This window comes from Strongylocentrotus purpuratus, unplaced genomic scaffold (assembly GCF_000002235.5).
Source record: "Strongylocentrotus purpuratus isolate Spur 01 unplaced genomic scaffold, Spur_5.0 spur5_scaffold_3, whole genome shotgun sequence".
NCBI classification, from domain to species: domain Eukaryota; kingdom Metazoa; phylum Echinodermata; class Echinoidea; order Camarodonta; family Strongylocentrotidae; genus Strongylocentrotus; species Strongylocentrotus purpuratus.
Genome location: NW_022145609.1, coordinates 21356015 through 21380838, shown reverse-complemented (window position 1 = coordinate 21380838; position 24824 = coordinate 21356015). Strand labels below are relative to the sequence as shown.

The window sequence follows — 24824 nt, the reverse complement described above, 5'->3', positions numbered from 1 at the left end:
GCTGTGATCGTACCACCTACTAACCCCGCGGAGTGCTGTTTGAACGCCCCATATTAAAATGATGGACCCCATTTAACAGTGCCTGGTCATGAAGAAGATAAAGAAAAAGAAGAAGGAGAAGAAGATAAGAAGAAGTAGAAGAAGAAAAGACAGAGAAGGAGGAGGTGGAGAAGTACGAAGAGGAGGAAGAGAAGGAAAAGAAGAAGAAAAAGAAGAGGAAGAAGGATGAGGATTAATGAGGAGGAGGAGAATAAGAACAAAAAGAAAAAGAAGGAGAAAGAGGGGAAGGAAAAACAAGAATAAGAAGAAGGAGGAGAAAAGAAGAAGAAGGAGATGAAGAAGTAGAAGAAAAGGCTTCAAGCCGAACTTCGAGAGATTCACCCCTTGGCCAATGAACCGATATTTCTTTATTAAAAGTATTCAGGAGTATTTTTCTTCTAAAAATCTCAATCAGAAAATATCCACCCCTCCCTTGCTCTGCAATAAGCTGCGTGGAACCCCTTTTATTATCACACGGGGGAAAGTACAGTGTTTCTCGCACGCACCCCTTCCCTTTCCCTTCGACTTTGAAAAGGCTTTCATGCGGCTGCACTGAAAAGGATCTCCATTGACCCATGTAATCATCTACCCTTATTTTCTAACCCTAGTTTTTTTTTTTTTTTTTTTTAACTATAAAATTTTTAAAAAAAACGACCCGCTGTCGCCACCGCATACTAATGGCATTTGTTCTGCCTTCCACTTGTACTGGTATACAGCACTTTTATGAATGATAAACTAATTGGCGGACACGCAAACAACAAATCTTTCCAGAGAATTGATCAACTCTGCGTTGAGTGCATGGCTTAACGCATATAAGCAGTATTACGTCCAGTACTGGTAGATAGAGACATCAATATGATTAGCTCGGTAAAGTGATAAGATAATTGCGATTGGATGGACCGTGGGCGTCACAATCGGAAGGAGAGTTGTGAAGTCGGTGTCAACCAATAAGCTTTGGTTCAGCGACCGGATCATCGCTATGAATATTGTCGTCGAGAGCACCATAAGCACCATCGTACTTTTCAGCAACTAGGTGAAGCAGTGATTTTGACAGGGATTTACTATAACCCATCATGCAGTTTCATTGAGGTCCCATAGCACATCGTCTTAAGAGTCGGTCCTGTGAATACACCCATCGCTACAATCTGGAGAAAGTATTGAAATTATTTCTCAATCGGACTCCAAATATTTCAAAGTGTTTAAACCACTTCAAGACTCGATTCAAAGATATTCTTTGTGGCTTCATCAACAACTCCTTGGAGTGAAACTTCTTCGACATATTTTTGTTGGTGACTGATATTCCGATTTATTCCTTTCGATTATTAATTGCGACTTGAAGTAGTACTTTTACTTCTTCCAGCCGAAAATAAAGGTTGAAACCTCTTCAATATTTTGTTACTCGAGAATAAATCATCCGTGGTAACTTCACACCTTGAAGACAAATTCATCAGAAGTTAAAAAATCTGCAGGTCGAAAACTAAAGCTTTTTTTTCATTTGGGTAGTTTCAGCGGAAAGAGATTATTTTGTTCACGATGGTTCCGGGGTCGACGAGAAGATTTTTATATGGGCTCATCCGAGGATTGCCGTCCCAAGCATCACCGAAGACTTCAGCGTCGTCGTCATCATCGTCGTCGTCACCATCGTCGTCGATGGCGATGTCGATGCGTGCATCAGAGGGAAGGAGATGGTCTTCCACTCAATCACCACCTCCTCCTGCACCTCTTCTGACGTCCACTCGAAGTATTCTAACCATCCACAGTGAAAAACCCAGCATTGATAGGGAGGAGGCACAGAGAAAACAACTGACAGGTAAAATCTTGTTTCTCAAACACTTACTTTCACATTGATAATCCACACACTCAGTTTGATGTTTTTCCCCTTCTTTTGTCTTCGTCTTATATGGGTTCAAAATTCTTTGAATGGTGTGTACTTTTCGCAATTTCATTCATAACCTTTATAGGCGTATAACGTTGCTCGCCTACAGTCCAAAGTACATTTAACATATATGTCAATATGTTATTACAGTATATCAATACGTTAACAAAACACCTAAAGTATATTCAACAGTTTTTGACCTAGCTTTCGACAGGTTTGTCATTGGTCTTTTGAATAGCATTTACTTCTTAAAGAGGAACGAAATGAAATGAAATACAATGGTGGTATATGTATTGGCAAAAGCTGTTTGCTTTTTTGCTCGCGCTACAGACTGAGGAAGGAGGTTATTCAATCGAAAGTAGTAGTTTATCTTCTTTTGGAATGTACATGTGGGTCGATATTGTCGTCATACTTTTTAGCCCCTTTGAAAATTCATCGATTTCATCACCAGGTTTATAATGATCCATTCCGATGCCTCAATAATCGATTTCTCCAAGTTGTCCCGGTTCACTATGGCCTTTCCTTGAGCGAAATATCGAACCAGTTTGGCCGTGATCTATTATGTCATGTAATTCGATGGATTGGGAGAGTACGGTAATCCTATTGTTAGAGCCCATTAAAAGGGCATCGATCATGATCGACGTCATTAAGTAGTGTTCGTATAGTCTATACGCACATGATTTGTTTTAATATGCAGTTGGGGGTGGGGGATATATAATTATTAAGTGGGTTACCTTTAAGTCTACATTGGGTGGTCCTACGGCGTAAGGCGTAAATATTCATAAATGAATGACACACGACATTAAAACTACAAGAACAACAACAACAATTGGGCATGGGGGGGGGGGCATCGCTATTATTACAGTATATTGGGGTGGTGGGGTGGTGGGGTTGGTTTGGGGGGGGGGTGGGCGTGGCGGGGATGGCGGGGACATCGTCGTTACTCTTCCCGACAAAATCGATACGCTATATACATTATAGTCTCGGATACTCTTCTACATCTTTTTTGTTTTTACTTACATACAATAAAATGGAATGGGGGTATATCGTTCATTGTTAGGACAGTGAGTTTTCCCTATAATAGGGGCACTGGGGGCCGGGCGTAGGATGGGGTGGGGGTGCATCGCTGTCTCCCATGGTGGATGAAATGCAAAATTAGGAGATGTCGGGTCGGTTAATCTTTCTTCATATTCCTTTCCCTCGTTCACGTTTTTTTTCCTGTTTTTTTAAATTTCATTATATTTGGTATGGTCGGAGACTAACTTCAGGATAGAAGTTAGTTCTTTAAATAATTGTCTGAATACAAGCAATCTGATATTTACTTTATATCTAGCAGGACCTTCGGGGCTTTCGTGGGGCATTAATTTCTGTAATGTATTACCTTTGTTTATCTTTCTGTTGGAAATGAAGTAAATACGAATTGATTTGAATTTCAGTCCGTCATACCCCCTATTATATATTTTATTTCAACGAGGGAGGTCAAACCATTGCAGAATCTTAGTTTGGATATACCTGATACATGCATGATGTCACGTGTTATTCTAGAGTTAGGTCAAGGTCGTTACCTTGACTACCAAGTCTGACCTTTTAACGCCATTTCAGCTGTACTACACCCATGAGTCCAATTAAAGAAGAATTGTTTTTATTTTAATCGCTCGAACGTAGGTGATACGTCTATAAATTGATATTAAGATGAGCAGACGGTCGAGAATCGTGAAAGAACCTCCAGAAATTATTTTCCATTTATGTTCGTCTATCGCAGTTTGCTTATTAGCTTCTCGCAGTGTTGCGTGTAGTAGACGCGTCTCTACGATTTCATTTTTTAAAATATTTTTTCAATTTCTCACAGTCATCGGTTTCTCAGTTATTTGTCAAAATATGCGTAAAGACAATCTGTTTTGAAAATTGTTAAACTATCTATTCAACCGAAGGAAACGAGGCTAATTAAACAGTTGTGGTCGGAGGTTGTTTGTTCAAGAATGATTGAATACATTTCAATATGTGGTTTCGCATTATGGTTATTTTTCCTCCTAGCAATATTATTAACACAACTATAGACGCCATGGCGCTGACCCAAGATCGTAATTACATGATATTTTAAATAAATTTTACGAAGTACTTAAAAAATATTATTCAAATATTATTTCAAAAGATTGATAGAGTTGATTCTATCCCGCCTGTCCCTCCCCTATTTTTCGTTGGTCCTGTTCTCCCCTCACTTTTTGCCTCGCTTTCCCCCCCCCCCCCCCCCTCCTCTCTCTCTCTCTCTCTCTCTCTCCCCCCTCCCTATCTCTTTTTCTTTCTTTTTCTCTCTCTCTCTCTCTCTCTCTCTCTCTCTCTCTCTCCATGTGTTTTCGTGCTGCGTGATCTATCCCTAGTCTACATCCTTTGCATCGTCTTGAAAGCAGACTTGCCGGAAATAATTCTAAACATAAGATTTATTTCGGAAAAGAACCGCATTTACAAATTTGTAAAATGTTCATTAGCGATTGCATAAAACTGAATTAAAATCTTTGTAAAATTTTACGACAGGTACACATAGAAAAATAGGTAAGATTTTCCCCATAACCTTTTTCGGATAGTGACTTGAAAACTCGGTCCCCAGACGTAAATAATCATATCTAATAATTGGTACACGCCTGTAAAACCCCAATTACACACACACACACACACCTACAACGGATTATGACCGCCCGCCACAAAACCACCACAAAGTCGTGAATCAAAGTTGTTTGGTTAGAAATTAAGGTCGTTGTTTTTGCGTTTTGTCTCCTTACTTGCTCATGTTCTGAAACCACATAAGTTTGGAATAGGATAGAGGATGTGGATTTCGTTGGGTTTTTACAAACACATTTCAAACAAAATCTCGTTGCTTCCGGTCGATATTGTTGACATGCAGAGACTAATAGAATAATGTGATATATTTGTCCCGGATATTTGTTCGCACATAGCACAGCGAACAATAAATCAAAATTATCATTATCATTATTACGGTTATTATTCTATTATTATCATCATTATTATAGCTACATTTGTAATGTGAATATATCCAACCTAAGGTGCAAACAAAGTATCATTATTACCCCCGAATTCATTCCAAATTAAACTAAGGCGATGAAAGCATTAACGCCCCACTGTCCTACTTGTAGCTACTTGCTCCCTCTATATAGAAAAACTTCCCCAATAGGTGCCTGTTGGTCCCCCATGATCCTCTTTTTCTGATGTTAGTTGAGTGCTGAGTTAATGAGATAGCCACCTGTCAGTGACCTGGGTGGGTGGTCTAATCCCTTCTGGCCCAGTAGTATTGACGGTCTTTAAATAAAAATGGGTCCCAACAGGAAGCAATCTACTACATCTGCATGGGTGGAGGAGGCAAATGTAGAGATTTGGATGTACTCCCTTTTGTGCTTTTATATCAATTAAAGGTAAAGACCAGTTATGGTCATGCGATTGCATTGTGAAAGAAACGTTGTGGAATCGATCAGAAAAGGTTGATCATCTAGCATCTAGCATCTGCAAGGTTCTGGAATCATCAAAATGATAAGAAATTTGGCCCATTCTTCGTAAAGTTACAAGCACTATACACAGAAAGATGTATATGGGACTACCCTATATCTCTCACAGACCATGGGAGAAACAAATTTACCAAATATATGAATTAGTAGGTGGTTTCCCGGCAAATTTGTTATCATCATGTATTAGTCAAAACATATTCTTTCACATGATTGGTAATGAGAGCTTCCATTTCATTTTTTGAAATTGGGGCGTTTCCAATACTGGTCTTTACCTTTAACCCAAACACATCCTCAGGCGCGGATCTACGGGGGGGGGGGGTTTAGGGGGTTCAAACCCCCCCCCTTGGGCGGCCCCCCAAAAAAAAAGAAAAAAAGAAAAAAAGAAAAAAAGAAAAAAAGAAAAAAAGAAAGAAAAAAGAACGCACGCTGGAGAGAAACCCTTTCAAGTGCAAATATTGTGAGAAGATATTCAACTCATCTGGTAACTTAACCAAACACATGATAAAAAGGCTGGATATAACTGTGTATTAAGCTGTTACTTGATTTAAAAAGACGTTATCATGCACTGCTTTTTATGGTCTCCATTGTGTTAATAGATGCCAGGAAAACATCACTTACGGGGTTCAAATAAACACCCCAAAAAAAATCGGCTCGCCGCTACGCGGCTCGTGGACGATGCTCTGCATCGTCATTATTTTGGTCAAACCCCCCCCCTTAGCAAAAAGCTAGATCCGCCCCTGATCCTTAGTAGTGTAATCTTGTCAGTCGTCATCATGGTCATGCTATTGATGAATATGAAAGAAATGAGATAGTCATAGTTCATAATTCATTTTATTTCTTCTTTCACAAACATTTGTGCATAGGCTTTCAAAAAAAGTAGCAGGAACAGCAGATTATCAATATAACAAACATAATTTGAAGTGCAATATTAATATTCAACATACAACTCTTGTCATTAACTAGAGAAATTCTTTACAAAATTACTTATGTAAGATTATGTTCTGTACATGAAAGAAAGAGGAGACCTTAAAGAAGCTGGGCTTGTTAGAGCAAGGTCCCCAAACAGAATATAATACCTGAATGCTGTAATTACTTTGAAGAAAAAAAACTTAAAAACTAAACTACCTTAGACTAGAAACAATTACATATGGGATTTTTTTTTTTTTTAAGTAGATGAAATCAGTGCAATAAAATAAAGCCTTTGATAGAGACTGAAATAGAGATATGACGTGTTTTCGTTGGAACAGAAGAAAAGAAAAAGAATAATTCACTGAAATAGTAATTGAGATACAGAGAAAAACTCAATGAGATGCAAAATGATTAATTTTCGTCGGGTTATATAAATTATGCTTAGCTTGCCCGAGCGTCATATCTTCACTGTTACAACATACAGTCACATATTTCATTGATATGGTACCCCCCCCCCCCCCTGTTATGATAATTTTCTTCAATGAACCATATTGAATTCCCTTTACGACCCATTCTGTAATGATGCCTTCGTCGTCATCGGGTTCGTTAACCAGTTCGTTCAGTTTTAGTAGTCATCAATTTGGTCGATTTCTTCGTAAAGAGTGCTTAAAAATCTCTCTCTCTCTCTCCGAAGGGATTTTCGATACCACCTTATACCTGAGTCACACCGTTAAGATCGACAACAGACCGATTCCAGACCGACCAAATAAATTACATTACCCCTGTGGCAGAAAAAAAAAGTAGGTCTGGGGGGTGTTTCACAAAGATTCTAAGCTGAACCTATCTCTAAGTTGGACTTAAACATTATGGAAAGCCGTTAGCATCTTTGAAAATATTTTGTAAAAGTTATTTCAAAAGTCATAAAAGGTTGATTCAAATCATTCATATTTTCTATTATCAAGGAGGTTTCATGTTCTTGACGTGGAATTTATGAAAAGTCTAAAATACTTGAATTTTTGCTTTTGGAAATATTTAATTTCAAGGCTACAAATGGCTCTCCATAATTTTTAAGTCCAACTTAGAGTTAAGTTCGACTTAAGATCTTTGTGAAACACCCCCTGGAGTCGGCTGGGCGGTGTGACTGAGGTAACTACCAATTAAGCGTAAACGTGAACGGAATCTAGTTCAACGTCTCGGGCAGTGTTTCACGAAACCGCCAGTGGTACAAGTTTGTCTACATCCCTTTGAAACGCGTGTATTAAATTTGATTGGCGTCACAATAATATTGTACGTTGGTGAACTTGTACTTGCGACGTTTTCGTGAAACAGTGCCGTAATCAGCAACTCGGTAATCCGTAACGTTCGCATTAATGTATCATGAAGTTGTGGCGTAGGGATGCATAATTAATCCATTTTCATCGTTTATTCGATGAAGAATATCAATAAAAAATCTTGAATTGATTTAAAAGCATCTCACCCGATGCAATACTAAATAAATTATCCTGATTTTTTATACAGCATGTGATATGTGAAATGAATGAGCAAAACAAACCAGGGATAAATAACAGAGTGGCAAATAATTATATTCCACCATTATTGCGCTTATTCTACAAAAACATACAGTGGGCACAATACATAACAATTACAAAAGCTGATAGCAATTTTTAGTGGGTGCTTCCAACGGCACAATGTGCAAAGATGCAGGTACAAGCCTACAATGTTTAGAACGAAGGGCATTTTTGTATGCATTCAGTCCGTCACATCCCACACCTGTAGCATACTTTCACCAGTCTACTTCACCGATATCCTGCTTTCCTTTAGAGTAGATGTCTATTAAGGTCAAGAGGGCAGTTTGTATAGCCTCAACGACTACCAGCGGATCTACGGGCACGGGGGGGGGGGGTTCAAGGGGCACTTGCCCCCCTCTTTCTAATATGTCGTACCTTGGAAACACAAGAAATTCCCCCTCCCCGTGAATTTTTTCTTTGATACTCGGAGATCTGGGGTGGAGAATGAAGATTGCAGTCTTGGGAACAGATACAAGCAACAACTATCTATAATCCTCTTTTGTGCCGTTACAGTATATTTCTCTCGATTCTTGAGCTCTATATGACTAGTAATGACGTAGGATCGTATCAGCCTCCTTTCATAAATCGGACCCAAAAGGGTACGTGGACATGGAGTTGTCAACTGGACTTCTTCACTCATTTCTTAAAGTTCGTTAAGAGGGAAGAATTCATCTTTTCGTATGAGAAAGAATGACAAGCAACTCGGAGTTGTCGACTGAACTTCGCTAATTGTTTTTTTTAAGTCCATTAAGAGAGAAGAATAATACGGAAAACCTTACAGTATAACTTAAATTGCTGACGAAACCGTTTGCAAACATTAAATTAGTCAGTAAGATGATCTCGATTAAGTGGGGAAAGAGTATTTGTTTTTAGGAAAACTAAAGATCTTAATAAATATTTCGTCAATAAGAAAGATGGGTTTGACTGATCTTTTTGATGATACAAACAGATACAGTACATTATTTAAATATTTTACTAAGAAAGAGGGGGTGTCTGACTAATACTATACCCTAGCTCTTTAAACTTTCATCGTTTGAGCATGGATATATTAGCGATATGGTGAGAGTCATCACCAGGACTAATTTACGATGATTAGCAAATCGAGCTTTCCGCGTGCAGGCAACTTTTTCAGCGACGAATTTGGCGCGTTTTTCGCCTATACCAGCACCCATGCATAATAGATCAATGAATGCGTAATATTAATGGGTACCTTACATCTTCTCGATTACCCTGTGATTCTAACCTCATGTTCTTGATTAAAATCGTCCCAATATGAAAGAGATTTTTCGCTGAAATGAGTGGGCTGGTTCCGTGAAACAGTCACACCGAGCTTTGATTTATTTATTGCCACTATTAGGGTCATTAAAATCCCATTCGATGACTTTTTGGTTATCATTCTCCGCTTCTTGATATCATATTCAGTAAACAGTGTACGACAGCCGCTGGTTGATTATCTTTTGAGAGTGAGAATGACGTTAATTAACTCTAATATTCTGTTTTGGAGCCAGAAGGACGTTAGCACTATCTCAAAATATGTGAGGTAATGCCCTCATGGCTCTACATGGACGCAGTATGTAAAATCATGAAGTGGTAACGCTGAGCTAGCTCTTAGCAGCAGCTTATAATCATGAGTGATGAAGAAAATTAACCCTGTGAATTACACCTATTACCCTAAATGTGATTTATTTATAATTATCATGCACCATCTTAGGACATTATTATTTAGCATGATTAGCGAGACTTTATTCCACGAAGCATGCACCTAACGCCATTTTAGCTCCATTCAGACAGACTTAAGGCCCGGTCACACAGCCTTTCGCGTCTGTATCGCGGGTAAAATTTCGCGATTTTTTTTTGCCCGCGGTTACCCGTGGTGGAAAATGTGCAAAATTGGCTTACCCGCGGTTTACCCGTGGTATGCCCGCGGAACAGACGCCGGCGACTGTTTCGCGTCCTTATCGCGGGTGAAGCGCGGCGGTACCGCGGCCTACCACGCTTACACGCGGTACACACGCTAATGCACGTGATAACAACGCGGTACAGACGCGGAACAAACGTGCTATGACCGTGCTCCACCCGCGATTACCCGCTAAAATTTCGCGTCCAATTCCGCGTGTAACCACGTCTTAACCGCGGCCGTAGCACGTCCTAGCACGTTCGTTCCGCGTCTGTACCGCGTCTTTACCGCGTGTGTACCACGTGTACCCACGTGTACCGCCCGCGATTACCCGCGGTCTAAATTTTTGGGCAGCCCAAAACTTTTTCGCGCGGCCAACCGCGTGTGAATTTCTTACCGCGTGTAACGACGGGTAAAGTACGGCTGTATCGCGTCTTTATCGCGACCTCAAAGCGTCCAACAGCGTCTGCTTCACGGGCAGAAAATTTTGGCCGAGATTCGGCCGCGATACGCCCGTGGAGGGCTGTGTGACCGGGCCTTTAGGCCCGAATTCACAAAGGAGGTTTGTCGACAAACCTCCTTTGTGAATTCGGGCCTTATTGTATGTGGTGAACAAATACAACCTTGTGAATTACACCTATTACCCTAAATGGGATTTATTTAGATCACGGTAAACATTAGGACATTATAGCATGATTGGTGAGACTTTTATCGACGTGGCATGCACGTTAGAAAAAGTCATTCTCATTTTTCTCCTACAGAAACACAAACCTGACACTATAATCATGTTCCGCTCCGGAACGGACAAGGGTTAAGGGTTACATGTGATTCCATGGTTCACGGGTTATAAAATCACTAATATCATCCTAATGTAAATAAACATCTAACCTTTGACCCGAGAGGTATGACAGGTTGACATTATTTAAAAAAAATGGTTTACTTTCATTTTCATCTCTGTCATTTTTGATGTCGGGTTGAGTGAAGGGATGGATTTAAGAGATAGAACATGGGGCTTCCATCTCTTCCAATGAGACAACTGTCTAGACTCTTCTATTTAGTCAAGAATACAATAAACATTTTACTTTTAACACTTCTAGGAGCACTGTAAATATTTCTTTCTGCCCTTTAGAAGAAAATCGACGTAAAACCTTAAATTAATTAATCTTTATCTTCTTAGTACTTTGAATAATCGTTTCAAAGCGAGGAACCAGCAGAAGAAAAAAAAAATCAAGTATTACCATGATCACTGTGACAGTTGGATACTCAACAAATTATGGAATGATTTCTCTTACGTACATCATTGGTTATATCATACATTCATATGATTTTAACATAATTCTGCAGCCTTTTTCTACATAATTATTATGAGCAAAGAGCTCAATTACAAAAAATATACATTACCAAAATTGTATAGGCCTATAGTAGGAATCATTTAGAGAGATAATAAAGATGGAATTGCCACATCAATATCAATATTTAAATCTAATGTTATATCCATCATACTCGATTTGATTTTACTTGTATGACTTATTAATGCAGTCACTTTATGGTTGAAAATTTATTTGCTAGCTGAGTTAATATATTGCTATCTTTGTCTTGTATATTTGTTTACTTCTAATTGTCTGTTTGATCAAAATATCGAAATCCCCGATAAATTCAACCTGGTAAAAGAAGACTTAATTAATGAGTAAATAAATGAGAATTAACTTAGGGGAAAAGTGGGAAAATTTAGTTCAGAGTTACGGTTAAGGTTAGTTTTGTATAGTAAATATGGCAAAGTGAAGTTTAAACTGGAGAATAGAGATACGATCGAGGACAGAGATGGAGGGGAGAAAGGGAGAAACCGACACACAGAGAGAGATGGTAAGAAAGAAATACCAATGTAGAAAGAAGATGGAAGAGGGGGAGGATGATAAAGTCAAAAAATAGAAATTGGTCAAGTACGGATGGTATTATGGGGGAAGGAAATGAAAAAGTATATCTTTACAATTATTTTGGAACACACGGTGTCGGCGATGATAACAAACTAGAGGAAAAAATGAAAAATAAAAAGCATATCTTATGATTATTATTCTTCTTGTAATTGTGTTTATTTTATGTTATTGTGTTTTGTTGTTGGTTTTACATAGATTCAAGTATTCTTAGTCCAGAGCAAGCCACCAAGATTAGTCTACGATCAGCCAGACCCGATGATTGCGGTGAAATCATGAAGTTGCTTCGTGACTTTGCTGAGTGGGAGGACAGCCTGGATAAGCTCGAAATCACTGAAGAAGGTATATGTACATTTTGGATGTCAAATCCTTTTGATTGAATTCATGAGTTAAAATGACTAATCAGAATGACCACGGAGAATGAATAATCTGTACGAATGGTCACCTTTGAAGAAATCCATCTATAAACATTCTGAATGACTAACCTGAGTGACTAATCTAAATGTATGAACATTCTTATTGCGTTTTAATATGAATGACTAATTGACTAATTAAATGACTAATCAGTCAAATTAGTCACTTCGTATAGTCAAACAGACTGACTAATCTAAAATTATTGTCTTGATTGGAATGTAATATTTAATATCGAAATCGCATATATTACCTGGGGAAGTTGACTAATGTATTACTGCCCATACTTTATATGAGACAATTTAACGGGGTAAGTTTAAAGGTACAATACACGACGCAAAATGCCAGAATTTATTTATCTTATATTTTAATCACTGGTAATTTTCTAAATATAATTTTCATATTCCTAATTTCTAGACCTTCTTCGCGATGGTTTCGGTGAGACGCCATTTTACCGGTGTGTGGTTGCCGAGGCTCAAGGGAGGGATAACATCGCGTCTCTCGTGGCGTATGGCATGTACAACTTCATATACTGCGCATGGAAAGGACGCATGGTCACCTTTGAAGATATTTATGTTCATCAAGCTTACAGAGGTAATTAAGAATTAAGGTATTGTGCTCTTGTGGTCGAGTGGATACGTCACTGGACTGTCGATCACAAGGTCCGCGGTTCGAGTCCCGCCGCGGCACTATTTAGGGACTTTTGCACGTCGACATAGTGGACTGCTACGTGACTGTGACGTCCTTTTTTAAGGCACTGTGATGTCCTCTTAAGGTACTGCCAGTGCCTTAAAAGGACGTCACATACACGTAGCAGTCCACAATGTCGACGTGCGAATCTAAAAGTCCCTAATGTCCATTGATCTACATGTGCCACTCTCCACCCAGGTGTTAAATGGGTACCCGGTAGGATGTGAACGCCAATGCAGTATGCTTAGCAATTTGATCCTAGTAGCTTTTGCTGGAATGCTCCCCAGGGAGTGGAGAAAATGCATACATTGTGTGCGGGCAAGCCAGAATCCGATGACTTGGGTAATAATGTAAAGCGCTTAGAAACTCGGACAATGCCGATGTATTAAGCGCTATATAAGCAGAAATATTATTATCATAAATATTATTGTGTGGATGCAAATATTAATTCGAGGCATTTCTGTAAATGAGTCTTTTCCAATATACTTAGCAGCTTCCTCTCGCTTTCTCCGTCTTTGGCGGGTCCAGGCTTCTTGGGAGGGGGCATAAATTGGAGAGAAACAATCTCAGAAAAACAATGAACAAACAAAGAAACTATGAAATGAAACATGTGCTCACAGGTAAAGAAAATTTCACAAGTTACAGATCCAAACATTTTAAAAGATTATCTGAAAAGCAAGTAAAAGAAGAAAAGGGGTCTTGGATTTTCTCCCCTGTTTCCCTGAAAGTCACCTGTCTTACATACAAAGAAATATTTGTATATAAAAATATTAATTTCTTCATGACAAATCCATACGATTCCCGTGGACTATATTATCTATGATGCACATTTCATTAAGTTCCTGATTAACTATTCATCATCATTATTCCAAAATACAGCCAGCTTTCCGCCTTACTCTATTTGTTGCCCCCATTTCTGCGTCATTAGAAGTTTGCGAAGGTTTGAGCAAAGGCGTCATTTTTCCATTCGTGTTCTTCGAAACATTAATTAGATTTGCATGTTTAAAGCACCTCACGCTTTCTGAATCAACCTAGACACAAGCGATGGAAGAGACACTGAACACAATTACAAGAATTATTAGTTAATTCCCTTGTGGATGTAAGCATTGCTAGGTGATTGGGTATTTAACAGATGGACATAACTTTTCTAGCTAGAAAACGATTTGTGACGGGTTTGACAACTGTGAAGTCTAAAGGGTGTATATGGGAAAGTCAAAATCATTGGCATGGAACAACCATAATTTTATCATAAATATGACAAAAATAGTCAGTAATTTTGTCAAAAGGTGGCCAGAGGAATGGATAACAAGAAAACATATATCTTCTTTTTTTCTTTTTTTTGTAAAATGAATTTATTGATAAATATATGCATTTGAACAAATCAAACAATCATACATAATCAATTGAAATAACATCGTAGCATCTTAACATAGTTCAAATAAAACATGTTTCGTTTTCTTGAATAACAGTGTTTTCAAAAATGCATAGCTTTTTTGTTTTACAATGCCTTTCGATCTTTAATCGATTGTGGATTAGTCTTTTGAAAATACAAAGAATAGAGACTTCATGAAACATGAGTTTGCGATTTTCTGCTTGCATAAATGTTAAATAAACTGCGTATTTTGCAGAAAACAAATATCTGATATCATTAGTTTAGGCCTATTTAATTCAGCTGTATAGCAATCAGTAAAGGTGTTGTATCAACTTGTAAACTATACCATTTATACTACATGTATAACAATTAAAATTGGTTTGTGATCGTGTTGTCTCATGCGGTGCCAACGGATAAACTAATACAGCATTAACAAAATTAATCAGTGATGAGAAAATATACATAGGCCTACCCTATATATTGTAATAATTTCTACTAAATAAACTCCTATATAGCGGAGGGAACATGGTTTAAATTTGCTATGGCCAGAGCATAAATCCCTGACCACTTACAATCTGACCACTCAGCCGAATGGACACGATCCATTAACTCTGCGCTAGGGGATGCAAGCAGTAAAATAGTAAAGTCATTAACCTAATCATTTTGTATTATGGCGATGCGAGAAGTAAATAGGCAGTCAGGAGATAATTTTATAAATTACACCAGCGACAAGGTTAATTTAGATGTTTGTTTTCTGGCCGATGATGAGTTCAGAATTAAGCAGGCATTTCAAATTTGTGCGACGAGCTGGTGCTAGGAGTTTGTGAGTATATAGTTTGGAATTGTTTCAAATTGTGCCTACTTCCAGGTTTAATAAACTAATTGGATAGGCACCCATCCTCGTAAACTATGTGCAGCACCATTCCCATCTCAAACATTGAGACACACGAAGACATCAAAGAGAGACCGCAAAATGTGAAGTAGATGCACAGCATCCATTTAAGTATAGAAGATCATGGGGAAAAGTAACTACTCTTTCAGGATAACTAATTAATCATGCTAATTTCATAGAAGACTTGATGTTTTCGAAAAAGCGAGGTGGCCGAATTAGAGGCTCACCGTTTATGCGTCATTACGACATTTGGTGACATTAAGATAATGGGTATTCATGCATCAGGGCCTCGGGATACATTTCCATGAAGTCAGATGAAGTTCCGGAAAACATTGATTACGAGTTAGAGAGTCTACGTCTTGGATACACCACCCCCTTGTATCTCTCTCTCTTACTCTCTCTCTCTCTCTCTCTGTCTCTCTTTCTTCCTCCCCTCTCTCTTTCTCTTTCTCTCTCTCTTTCTTCCCCTATCTTCCTCTCTCTCTCCCCTCCAATTCTTCTGTCTCATCACCAATAATTATTTTCATTACACAAATTACAACCGTGATAATTGAATTTGAGCATGTTAATATGAAATGTTGATATACTACCTTATATCAAATTTCATATCTATCCATTAGTCTAGCGATTTAAGAAGAATGTATAGATGATGAAAACAAAAGGATTCTGATCGAAATCCAATATTCAATGTAAAAATGTATTGAGTTTCTGGGCTGGGACAGAGATGAAATAATATAATCATATTATCATGCTCCTGTTGCTACGCGTAATTTATCTTGTTTTAAATTAAAATAGAATTTTGAACGAAAAATCCAATATTCACTGGAAAATTTATTGAAGATCTGACGCCTCTTAACTGAGCTCCTGTATAAAAGAACACTATATTTTAGAGACGAAATAAAGATTTACAGGGCTGGGAAAGAGATGTAATGACACAATCCTATTATCATGCTTCTGTTGCTACGCATAATTTGTCTTGTTTAAACAAAAATGTAGAACAATAAATCTGATCAGGTCGGTGATTTGCGTTCTTGTTTTTTTCTCGAAGAAATTACATTATAAGCTTGATAATTTTGAGTTCTGCATCAAGACGTTATTAGTTTTAAATACTATGCACCAAATTACCGATGTTATAGACGTCATACATAGTTTAAGTATTTCAAACAAAAGGAAATTCAGATCAATAATTACCTTATTCAAATTATTTGGTGGAATATTTTGGATAGCACAACTCCCATGGTCAGTATTTGAAGAGTGGGTAACATTTTCAGTTATCTTTTATTCGTACTTTTGGAGATAAAAGTTCACTGTGCACTAAAAATATAGTTTATACAAAATACACTAAATGTTCAAAGCATATGTATGAAATTAGTTCTAAATTGGTGACAAGGCCTGCAGAGTATGGTCAATCATTCTCAAGTCACAGTTTCCTGCTAATTTGCCTCGAAAATTCGGACAAGTAGATGGATCTGGGCTCGTTTTGGGGGTGTTTTTACGGAAGAGAACATCCATTAGGTAATTGACTTCTCATGCTCGCTTCGCTGACGCAACTAAAAAACGCCGAATTTGTGTACCACCATCAAATCCCCATCATTGGCCATTAACATCGAAGACGGATTTGGAGAGATTACTGCTTTCATGCAATCACCATATTATAGTTTGACTAACCTGGCTAGCGGAGTATACACGAGCGGTGTCAGGGGCGTAGCATGGGTCCAGATAGAGAGGGGACAATGGTATCATGATTGGGGAAGGGAGAGGGGGGGGGGGGGAGGGGGAGGAGGGGGAGGGGGGGGGGGGGGGGTATCGGTCTTAATCGTTGGATGACATGCAAATCAACAGGCCCATTTAAAGGTTCTATGATATTAGACGATCTCAAATGCAAATTTTAACCTGTTGTACATTAATTGTAATTATTATATAATATACATATTTCGATTTGTTTTTCTCCCCCCTGAATGTTATTATCATTAATTAGGGGAAGGTGTAGACGGAAGCAGTGAAGCGTCTTATTTTAAATTCATTCATTCAATCATGCATTTATTGATTTATTTATCCATTGATTGATTGATTGATTGATTGATTGATTCATTCATTCATTCATTCATTCATGCACAACCAGAATCAAAGTTGCGTTGTATTTCATCATGGCAATAATGACACGTTTGGTATTAAAATGGAGCAAACGTAATATAGCAAAAGCTAAAGTCAGGCACGGTTGGCCCCGTTTCATAGGGGCACACCCCTCCCCCTGTTGCTATGACAGTGAGCGATGTAGTTCGGCTTCCCGCCTAAAATAGTGAGGGGAGAGATGGACAGGGTTGAGTGGATTTCTAAGTGATTGGGGGAGAGGGACGGGGGAGAAAGTGAATGGACGGAAGGTGTTGCTATATTATGGTAAATACGATGATGGTTCGAGATTGTCTTGGCAAGGGAGCGAAAGTGAATGAATTGTGATTTCTAGAATAAGTAATGATAAAATATATTCCTGAATCGCTTTGCGATTTTCCCCGAAAATAGAACAACAACAAAAGGTGTAAGGAGGGACTAGATAAAAAAAAAAAATTAATAAAACGAAAAAAATGTTGCTTCACATTTTTGTTCACGCGTGTAACAAAAAGGTAAACAAAATAAATGTTTTCACTGCAAATGAAAAGCAATTGGGAAAAAACTTTGCAATTCAAGATTATGCTCAATATTCCCTTCAAAGGGGGTGTACCATGGCAAATGCTGGTACGAATCCTTTTGGACAACTGCACGTAAATTTTATGGGGCTCTTTAATGACTTTCGGGGGCTCTTTTGGGCATTTCGGGGGCTAATTCGCCCCGAGCTCCCCGTATATTTCCCCCTGTTGATTAACGGTCGGTGCGCTAGCGTTTGCGAAACTCCCTTTAAACGGGCTTTATTTCGTCTAAGATGTAGGGTTAGGGTTAGGGTTTCAATAGGGTTTTATGTTAGGTTTAGGGTTAGGTTTAGGGTAGGGTATAGTGTTGAATCCAGGGTTGAAGTTAGCCATTTGATTAGTGTATGAAATTTACAGCGGAGCAATTGTCGCCGGAGCAAATGTCATGGAATCTCGGTGCACTATTCTGGTAGCGTCATGCGTGAAGGGAAATCCAAATCACATGATCAGAGCACGTGACACAAACATCTCCTTGTTAATAAAGAAAACGTTTTGCAAACGTTTTTGATAACATGTGGCACAAAGTATTAACCAAATTTAAAGCGATTTTTGCACAAGTTTTAATATATACCTTTTATCCCCCCAGTGTCTGCGTCGACAAGAAATTGTTGACATCTATTAAAATTGGAACGATACAGAGAAGATTAGCATGGCCCCTTGCACAAAGATGACACGCACAATCGTGAAGCGTTCCTTATTTTTGATTTTTTTTTTTTAGAACATTTGTCATAAAGTCTAGAGTAGATAATGCTGGTGAGCCTCATGATAAAGATCATTAGCGAATTGTCATAAACATTCACAATAAGAACAAAAACATCACGAAATAATGACAAAATAATAATAACTACTACAACAACAACAAAATGATAGTCATCGTTATTTTTATCACCATTGTTATCATTATCATCTTTATTAGTATTTTTACTTTTTGTTATAATCAATAAACTCTTTTTTAAATGTAAAGATAGGCCTAAAGGTTGTTATATCCTGCATCCGAAATGTATTGGTTTTTGATTGGTTGAGAGCTCTTCACGTGACCAGAAATATTTCGATAATTTTAAGTTGCTCTGATAAAGTACTATTTTGGAGAACTATTTAGGAGTTGAAAAAAAAATATAACTTGTTTCCTTTAATTCCTTTATTAAAATTGTAAAATGTTAACATCTTACATTGTTGTATTTTGCTTTGATAAATTTGTTAACGTTAACTGGTTCATTGACTGCCCACATGTGAACTATAATGACGATAAACGCTTGCTTTATTTGATACACGGACGGAAGAGAGAAGTTCAGTCTACATGCCACCCCCTCTTAAAGTCTGTTACGCAAACGAGTGACCACTAATTACGGGAAGGGGGTACAGGAGGGCACACCCCCACATCAAATTGTAAAAAGGGTGATCTAACATTATGTTCCGGGTTTTATATCGTTGCGATCAAGTTTTTTATATTGGGAATGGGTTTTTGATTGAAGTATAGAGTGAGGATCAGGGATGAAGTCAAGAATTTGGTAATAGTGTATGAAAATGACCACGGAGGAAGATTATCAAGGGAAGCGGGAGAAAAGATTAAAAGGGTTAAAATGTAAAAAGGTGATGACACAATCCCTTGCTCTGGCGAATCTTACAACTCTGTTCCGTTTTTCCCCTCTAAATTAAGCATTTCTTTCTCCTAATACAACCAGCCCCCTCCCCACCGATGACCCACGCTACACCACTTACTCCAGCGTTTATCTCCTCGAGTGTGAACAGTCTGCATAATTATATACATTCTCCTGCCCCTCACACTAGGTTCATCATCCGTGCAAGTGGGTTGTCATTAAGCCACCACGATGCATCTTCTTTTACGGATGCACTCCGTAATTACTCCAAAATTTGTAAGTGCAGAGGGGCATCCTTTTTGCTGGCGTTTACCCACCGACGTACAATCAAACTGATTATCCCTGCGTAAGTGGCATCATCAAACACGGTGTGCAGTATCAATTAGTCCCAACTGAAACTGTTCGATTAATGTGCATGGCTGCCTACATGGCATATAAATGAACCCATCAAATATTGTGACTGTATACGTGGTGCTTAACATCAGTTTCCTCTTGCTTCTGTACTTCAGGGGATGATTTGTTACGGATGCAATTACATTTCATTTGTTAAAGGCTGTTTTTAAAAACCCCAGTAGAAGTAAATTCGCATTTTCTTTTGTGGGATATTATCAAAATGAAAAGCAGCTCTATTAATAAACCTCATTTTGCAATTACTTGTTCTTGGCTTTAACAAGCAAACAAAATAAAAGTACGGTACATGCATCCGGTTAGATGTGGGGTTGGCACACCGGGGTATAAAGGGGGATTTTGGCCGGGGGCACGTACCCCCAGTGCTCCCTGAATCCGCAATGAAATAACTAGGCCCACAAAGCAAATATTGTATAGGCATGATATTTTCTCACAGATGAAAAGGCCCCCTTCATCACGAAGTGGCAAAGAAAAGGGGATAAGGGACATAGCCTCTACCCCCAAAACAACAAAAAAATTAACAACAGAAAAGAGAGATTGGAAAAGGGCGAATAAAGAAAGTGATATGAACCCCTCCCCTCAACCCGAATCTATTGTCTTGTTAGTTCACATTAATATTTTCACTGATCAAGAATCGCCCCTTATGATCGTCCCCCTCTTCCATTCCCCTCCCCCTCCCCCTCCCTCTCTCTCTCAGTGGCTGGGCCTGGGCATACAACCCTGTATGTTGCACCACCGACACCAGTTGCACATTCCTTTTTACTGTCGATTTTCTTCAATTTAATCGTCATTACCATCTTTCATGCTGTAATTTAAAAACAAATCAAATAAAATTCAAATTATTTGAGCCATTTTTTCAGTCAGCAGCATATTCACTTGGAATTGAACAATAAACAAATTGAAGTAATTATACGCTTCTTCATATTGAAACATGTTACGTATTACGTAAGTATTAGCGAGGAAGCAGAAACTTTAGTTGATATGGTAAATGGCCGACACACATCATTTACAGGGTGATATGTCTTCATTCAGAAAGATTGATGACAATCAGAGCTAATAATTGGGCTTTCAGGAAAGGTGGCATTTACAATGCTACGTGATTGTGATGAATATCCTCTGAATACCCGCAAATCAATGAATCAATTTCAGAGCAAACTCGAATTAAGAGGATGCTTCCTTCGTCATGATTAAGATGGACCTTTACCAAAGTGACAGCTTCTCATCGCCCATGCATCGTTCTGCTTCTCTCTGCTTCTCTCTGCTTCCTCTCACATATCAGTCAAATCGCCAAATCGACTCCAAACCGATTGATTCTGGGTCATTCGGCCCGGGGGGGGGGGGGGGGGGGGGGGGGTTGTGTTTTCTTCGGTCTGTTTTCGGTCTTGTATTTGTACGTTTGTTTTTTACCTGGCTCCTAAGAAAAGCATGTGTATGATTGTAAGTAAGCAACCAGAGGACCGACGGCGTTAAGTCCTCTTCGAGGGACTTGGTTAGGAGGATCAATGCCTTACCAAAGGGCACTAGTGCATCGACTTGGTTTCGAACCCGGGACACATCGGTTTCGAGACCACTGCTCCACCACTGAGCCATCGTTCCCGTACAGTATCTGTCTCGTCGGTGTGGTTGAGGTTTTAAAAAATATCCACAAAAACTACAGTTAAGATTGAGGATAATACGATCTTTGATGTATAGGCTATAAATCAATTTACCATGGTCTTAAAGCGGTGCACGAACCCGCTGTCAGCTCTGCTTCGTATTTGGGAGGCTGACAGATGCTGAAGTCTTAATTCCTGTGCCCTGAATCTGAAGTAGTTCACCAAATTGGATGCATGAGAGGGCTTAACTCCATAAAAAACAAGTTTTAAAGCTACTTAGCTTAGGTAACAAAATGTTTTCATCTTCAGGGAACATACACATAAACATACTTGTACATTATAAAATGAAACCTTTCTGTCTTCTAAATACCATGATTATCTCTCAAAATCTAAAATAAATGTTTTGATGGAGATACGCCCTTTTCCCTCCCATTTGTTAAAAAACAAGTAGTTCCAAAAAAGATTCTTGTTTTACCATTTTGTTATCCATCAGCTTTAAAAACTTTCATTTGTGAAATAGACTCCATTATAAAATTAACGAGAAGACCATTTGCGGTATTCTATCCATCAACTCTTAAACGATTAAGTTAAAAGAAAAAGATAATTATTTATTGTAATCATATACGTTGCCCGCCTATCTATTAGTTCCTGAATGATTGGACATTTGGTGTAAAAGAAGTGACTTTAGTTTCTAGATTCCACTTATTATAACAAAAAGTTAAAAGTCGGAGATAATCTCTCTACCTATCGCTGCTTAATGGTCGGACATATTAATTTAAATCTTTGTTATGAACGTAAAGTCTAAAAAACACATTTCGAAATTAACTATGAGGAATGATGAGGGTTTTTTTTTAAATTTATTGATAGGACCACTGGTCTGCTGTTTGCGAGACTTGTACACACATTTATGGTATTTCCACCAAGTCTGGTGTCAATGAATTATGACCTTCTGTAAATGGAAGCTGACTACTATCTCCCCTTTAATATGCATATCGGACCTAATTGCATAGTGTATAATCTAAACAAATATTTTTAAAATGGAGCGGAGATGTCAATAATATGTTCTTATGTTTCTTTTTTGATCTCTTACTTCAGGCTTTGGACTCGGTGCAATAGTTCTACATCAAGTTAGCAAGGTATGTACATTCAGTTTGGCACCTGCTTCATGGGCATTCCAGGTCAAAGGGTTGAATAGAAACATGATGAAAACACTATTATTGAATATAAACTCCTTGCTCATAAAGTTAAAAAACGATTTTGACAACGATTTATTCCTAATAGATCTAGATAATAGGATACATTCTCAAATTTTATTGAATACAAATTTGCCAGTGTTTGTTTTGCGTTACTGCTAAAGCATGTGTATGATACTATGCTTATCAACTAGGGGACCTACGCCCTTAAGTCATTAATGAAAGTAATGAGGATTAATGCCCCACAAAAGGGCACTAATATAGCACATCGACACGGTTTTGATCCTTGGGCCTCACAGTTACGAGGCCATTGCTTTGCCACTGGACCATGACTGTACGCAGCGGGGGCTAGGGTAGGGGGTAGTTCCCACAAATAAAACAAAACAAAACAAAGAAAATGCAATAAAAGTGGAAAATGAGATAAACTATTGTTCTGCACAGTGCGTTTGTTTACCCCGTCAGCAGTTCAAAACAAAGACTTAGAGATGTATCGTGGTCATAAACTAGTCTTTTATTATTAACCACGTATTATCTTAAACAAACAAACAAGGCGAGACATTAATCTGCATTTGCCACTCTCAATCCAGGTGTAGTAAATGCACAACCTGATAGGGATGTTTTACTTGAATGCATGCAGCGCCTTATGGGGAGCTTGGCTAAAGTCATGGTAAATGTGTATTCTGTAACACATTTAGCATGCATTGGGAGGAATACGTGTGCATTAAAATGTGTAGAACTTTAACTATCACTCATTGGCATCATAAAATTAAACAGTACTATTTTTTTAATATAAATATTTGTCTTGCAGCACGCCTACAACCTCGGATGTCGTCGGGTGACCGGCTACGTGGACGATAACGACGCCAACCTACCGCGATGGTATCAAGGGTACGGCTTCGTCGACTTCTCACGCCAGTTCGACTACCATATCTACTCCCTCTCCGACGACCCCCTCGAAAAGTTCGTCCACGAGCACGACCCGTTCACGAAACCAAACGACCTCGGGCTTGATATTGACTCCTTAATGTGAATGGTCGAGGGGATCGGAACTGATTGAGAAAAAAATGCATCTTGCGAGTTGCCCATTTTGCTGTCCATACCCTGTGTTATCTCATAAAGTAATGCCTGTGCCCCCTTCAAAATTTGCCTGGGCCCCTCTTTTTTGAGGGTCCATGCTACGCAAGTACATATGTATGTGATATATCGGTATACTGAGGAACACATCGTGAGATCCGCATTGTATGGACAGCACAACGTGATTAAAATTCAACCCGATCATATCATATCAGGTTGTAAAATGGCGTATGGACATAATATACTCAAAGAACGTGTTTGCAAGCTATTTCTGCTTTTTTAAGTTTCGCGGGTCGAAGCTGTTTTTCGAGCTTGGCTGATGCCATGTGGTTGCTGCATTTTCTAGAGACCCATGCAATATTTCGCTCGTTATATGTATGTTGTAAATATAAATTCATCTCTTCTTCAGTCAATTGGTGATCCTGTGGATCGAAGTATTAGCTTTTGAAGGAACAAGTGTTTTTTTTTAAAGAAAATACTTTAATTGGCAAAAAAAAATTCCGATGCAATTTCTTACAAAGAAAATATAATTCCAGTCCTAATCAACACCGACGACAGTACTGTATACTTCCCCACCTCGGCGTGGTTCTAGAAGAAAATTTTGTTGGTGTTGTTTTTGTTGAGGGGGGGGGGGGCGGAGGAGGAAATTATGGATGGAGGAAGGGGAGGGGACGATGGGAGGGAGGGGGTTCTTGTAGTTTGTATCCTGTGTTAAGCTCTTTTCTGTTTAAAGTTGGCAGATTCTCGAAAGAGCAAGATGAAATTTACCCGATAATTTAAAAAAAAAATATTTATGAATGTTTTGGGAACTCTCACCCTCTCTGACCTATTTGAAGTAGTAGCGCAGAGGATATGAAACCATATACTTCCATTTCTCATGTTTCTTTAATTAATATATTTGCAAGATCATTAATGATTTGCCACATCCGTCACCTTGATATTTAAGATAAAAAATCTGATACTATGAATAACATTTGAACAAAACACATTAATCAGGGTTTGTGGTTAGTACTTGCATGGCTGTGTGTTTGTAAGCTCTTGTTGTGCTTCCTACATTGGACAAAGCAAATTATCTGCCGATTACACGAAAAAATAAATAATTTATTATATAGAAACCAATCCAGCACCTTTAAGGAGTTCCTGTCACCAAATTTTCTGTTCATGTAAGATTA

At 38.5% G+C, this 24824-nt stretch overlaps 1 protein-coding gene and 1 non-coding gene across 2 annotated transcripts; both read left to right on the top strand.

Moving 5' to 3' along the window:
* Positions 1 to 742: 742 nt before the first annotated feature.
* On the top strand, positions 743 to 24116 carry LOC100890847 (diamine acetyltransferase 2). Its single transcript, XM_003727723.3, has 5 exons — positions 743 to 1849; positions 11934 to 12077; positions 12564 to 12740; positions 22481 to 22521; positions 23387 to 24116. The coding sequence occupies exons 1-5, from the start codon at positions 1573 to 1575 to the stop codon at positions 23606 to 23608; spliced, it is 861 nt and encodes a 286-aa protein (XP_003727771.1). The 5' UTR covers positions 743 to 1572; the 3' UTR covers positions 23609 to 24116.
* LOC115928917 lies at positions 18378 to 18486 on the top strand. Its single transcript, XR_004066288.1, has one exon. It is a non-coding gene; the product is annotated as a U6 spliceosomal RNA (small nuclear RNA).
* Positions 24117 to 24824: the final 708 nt, after the last annotated feature.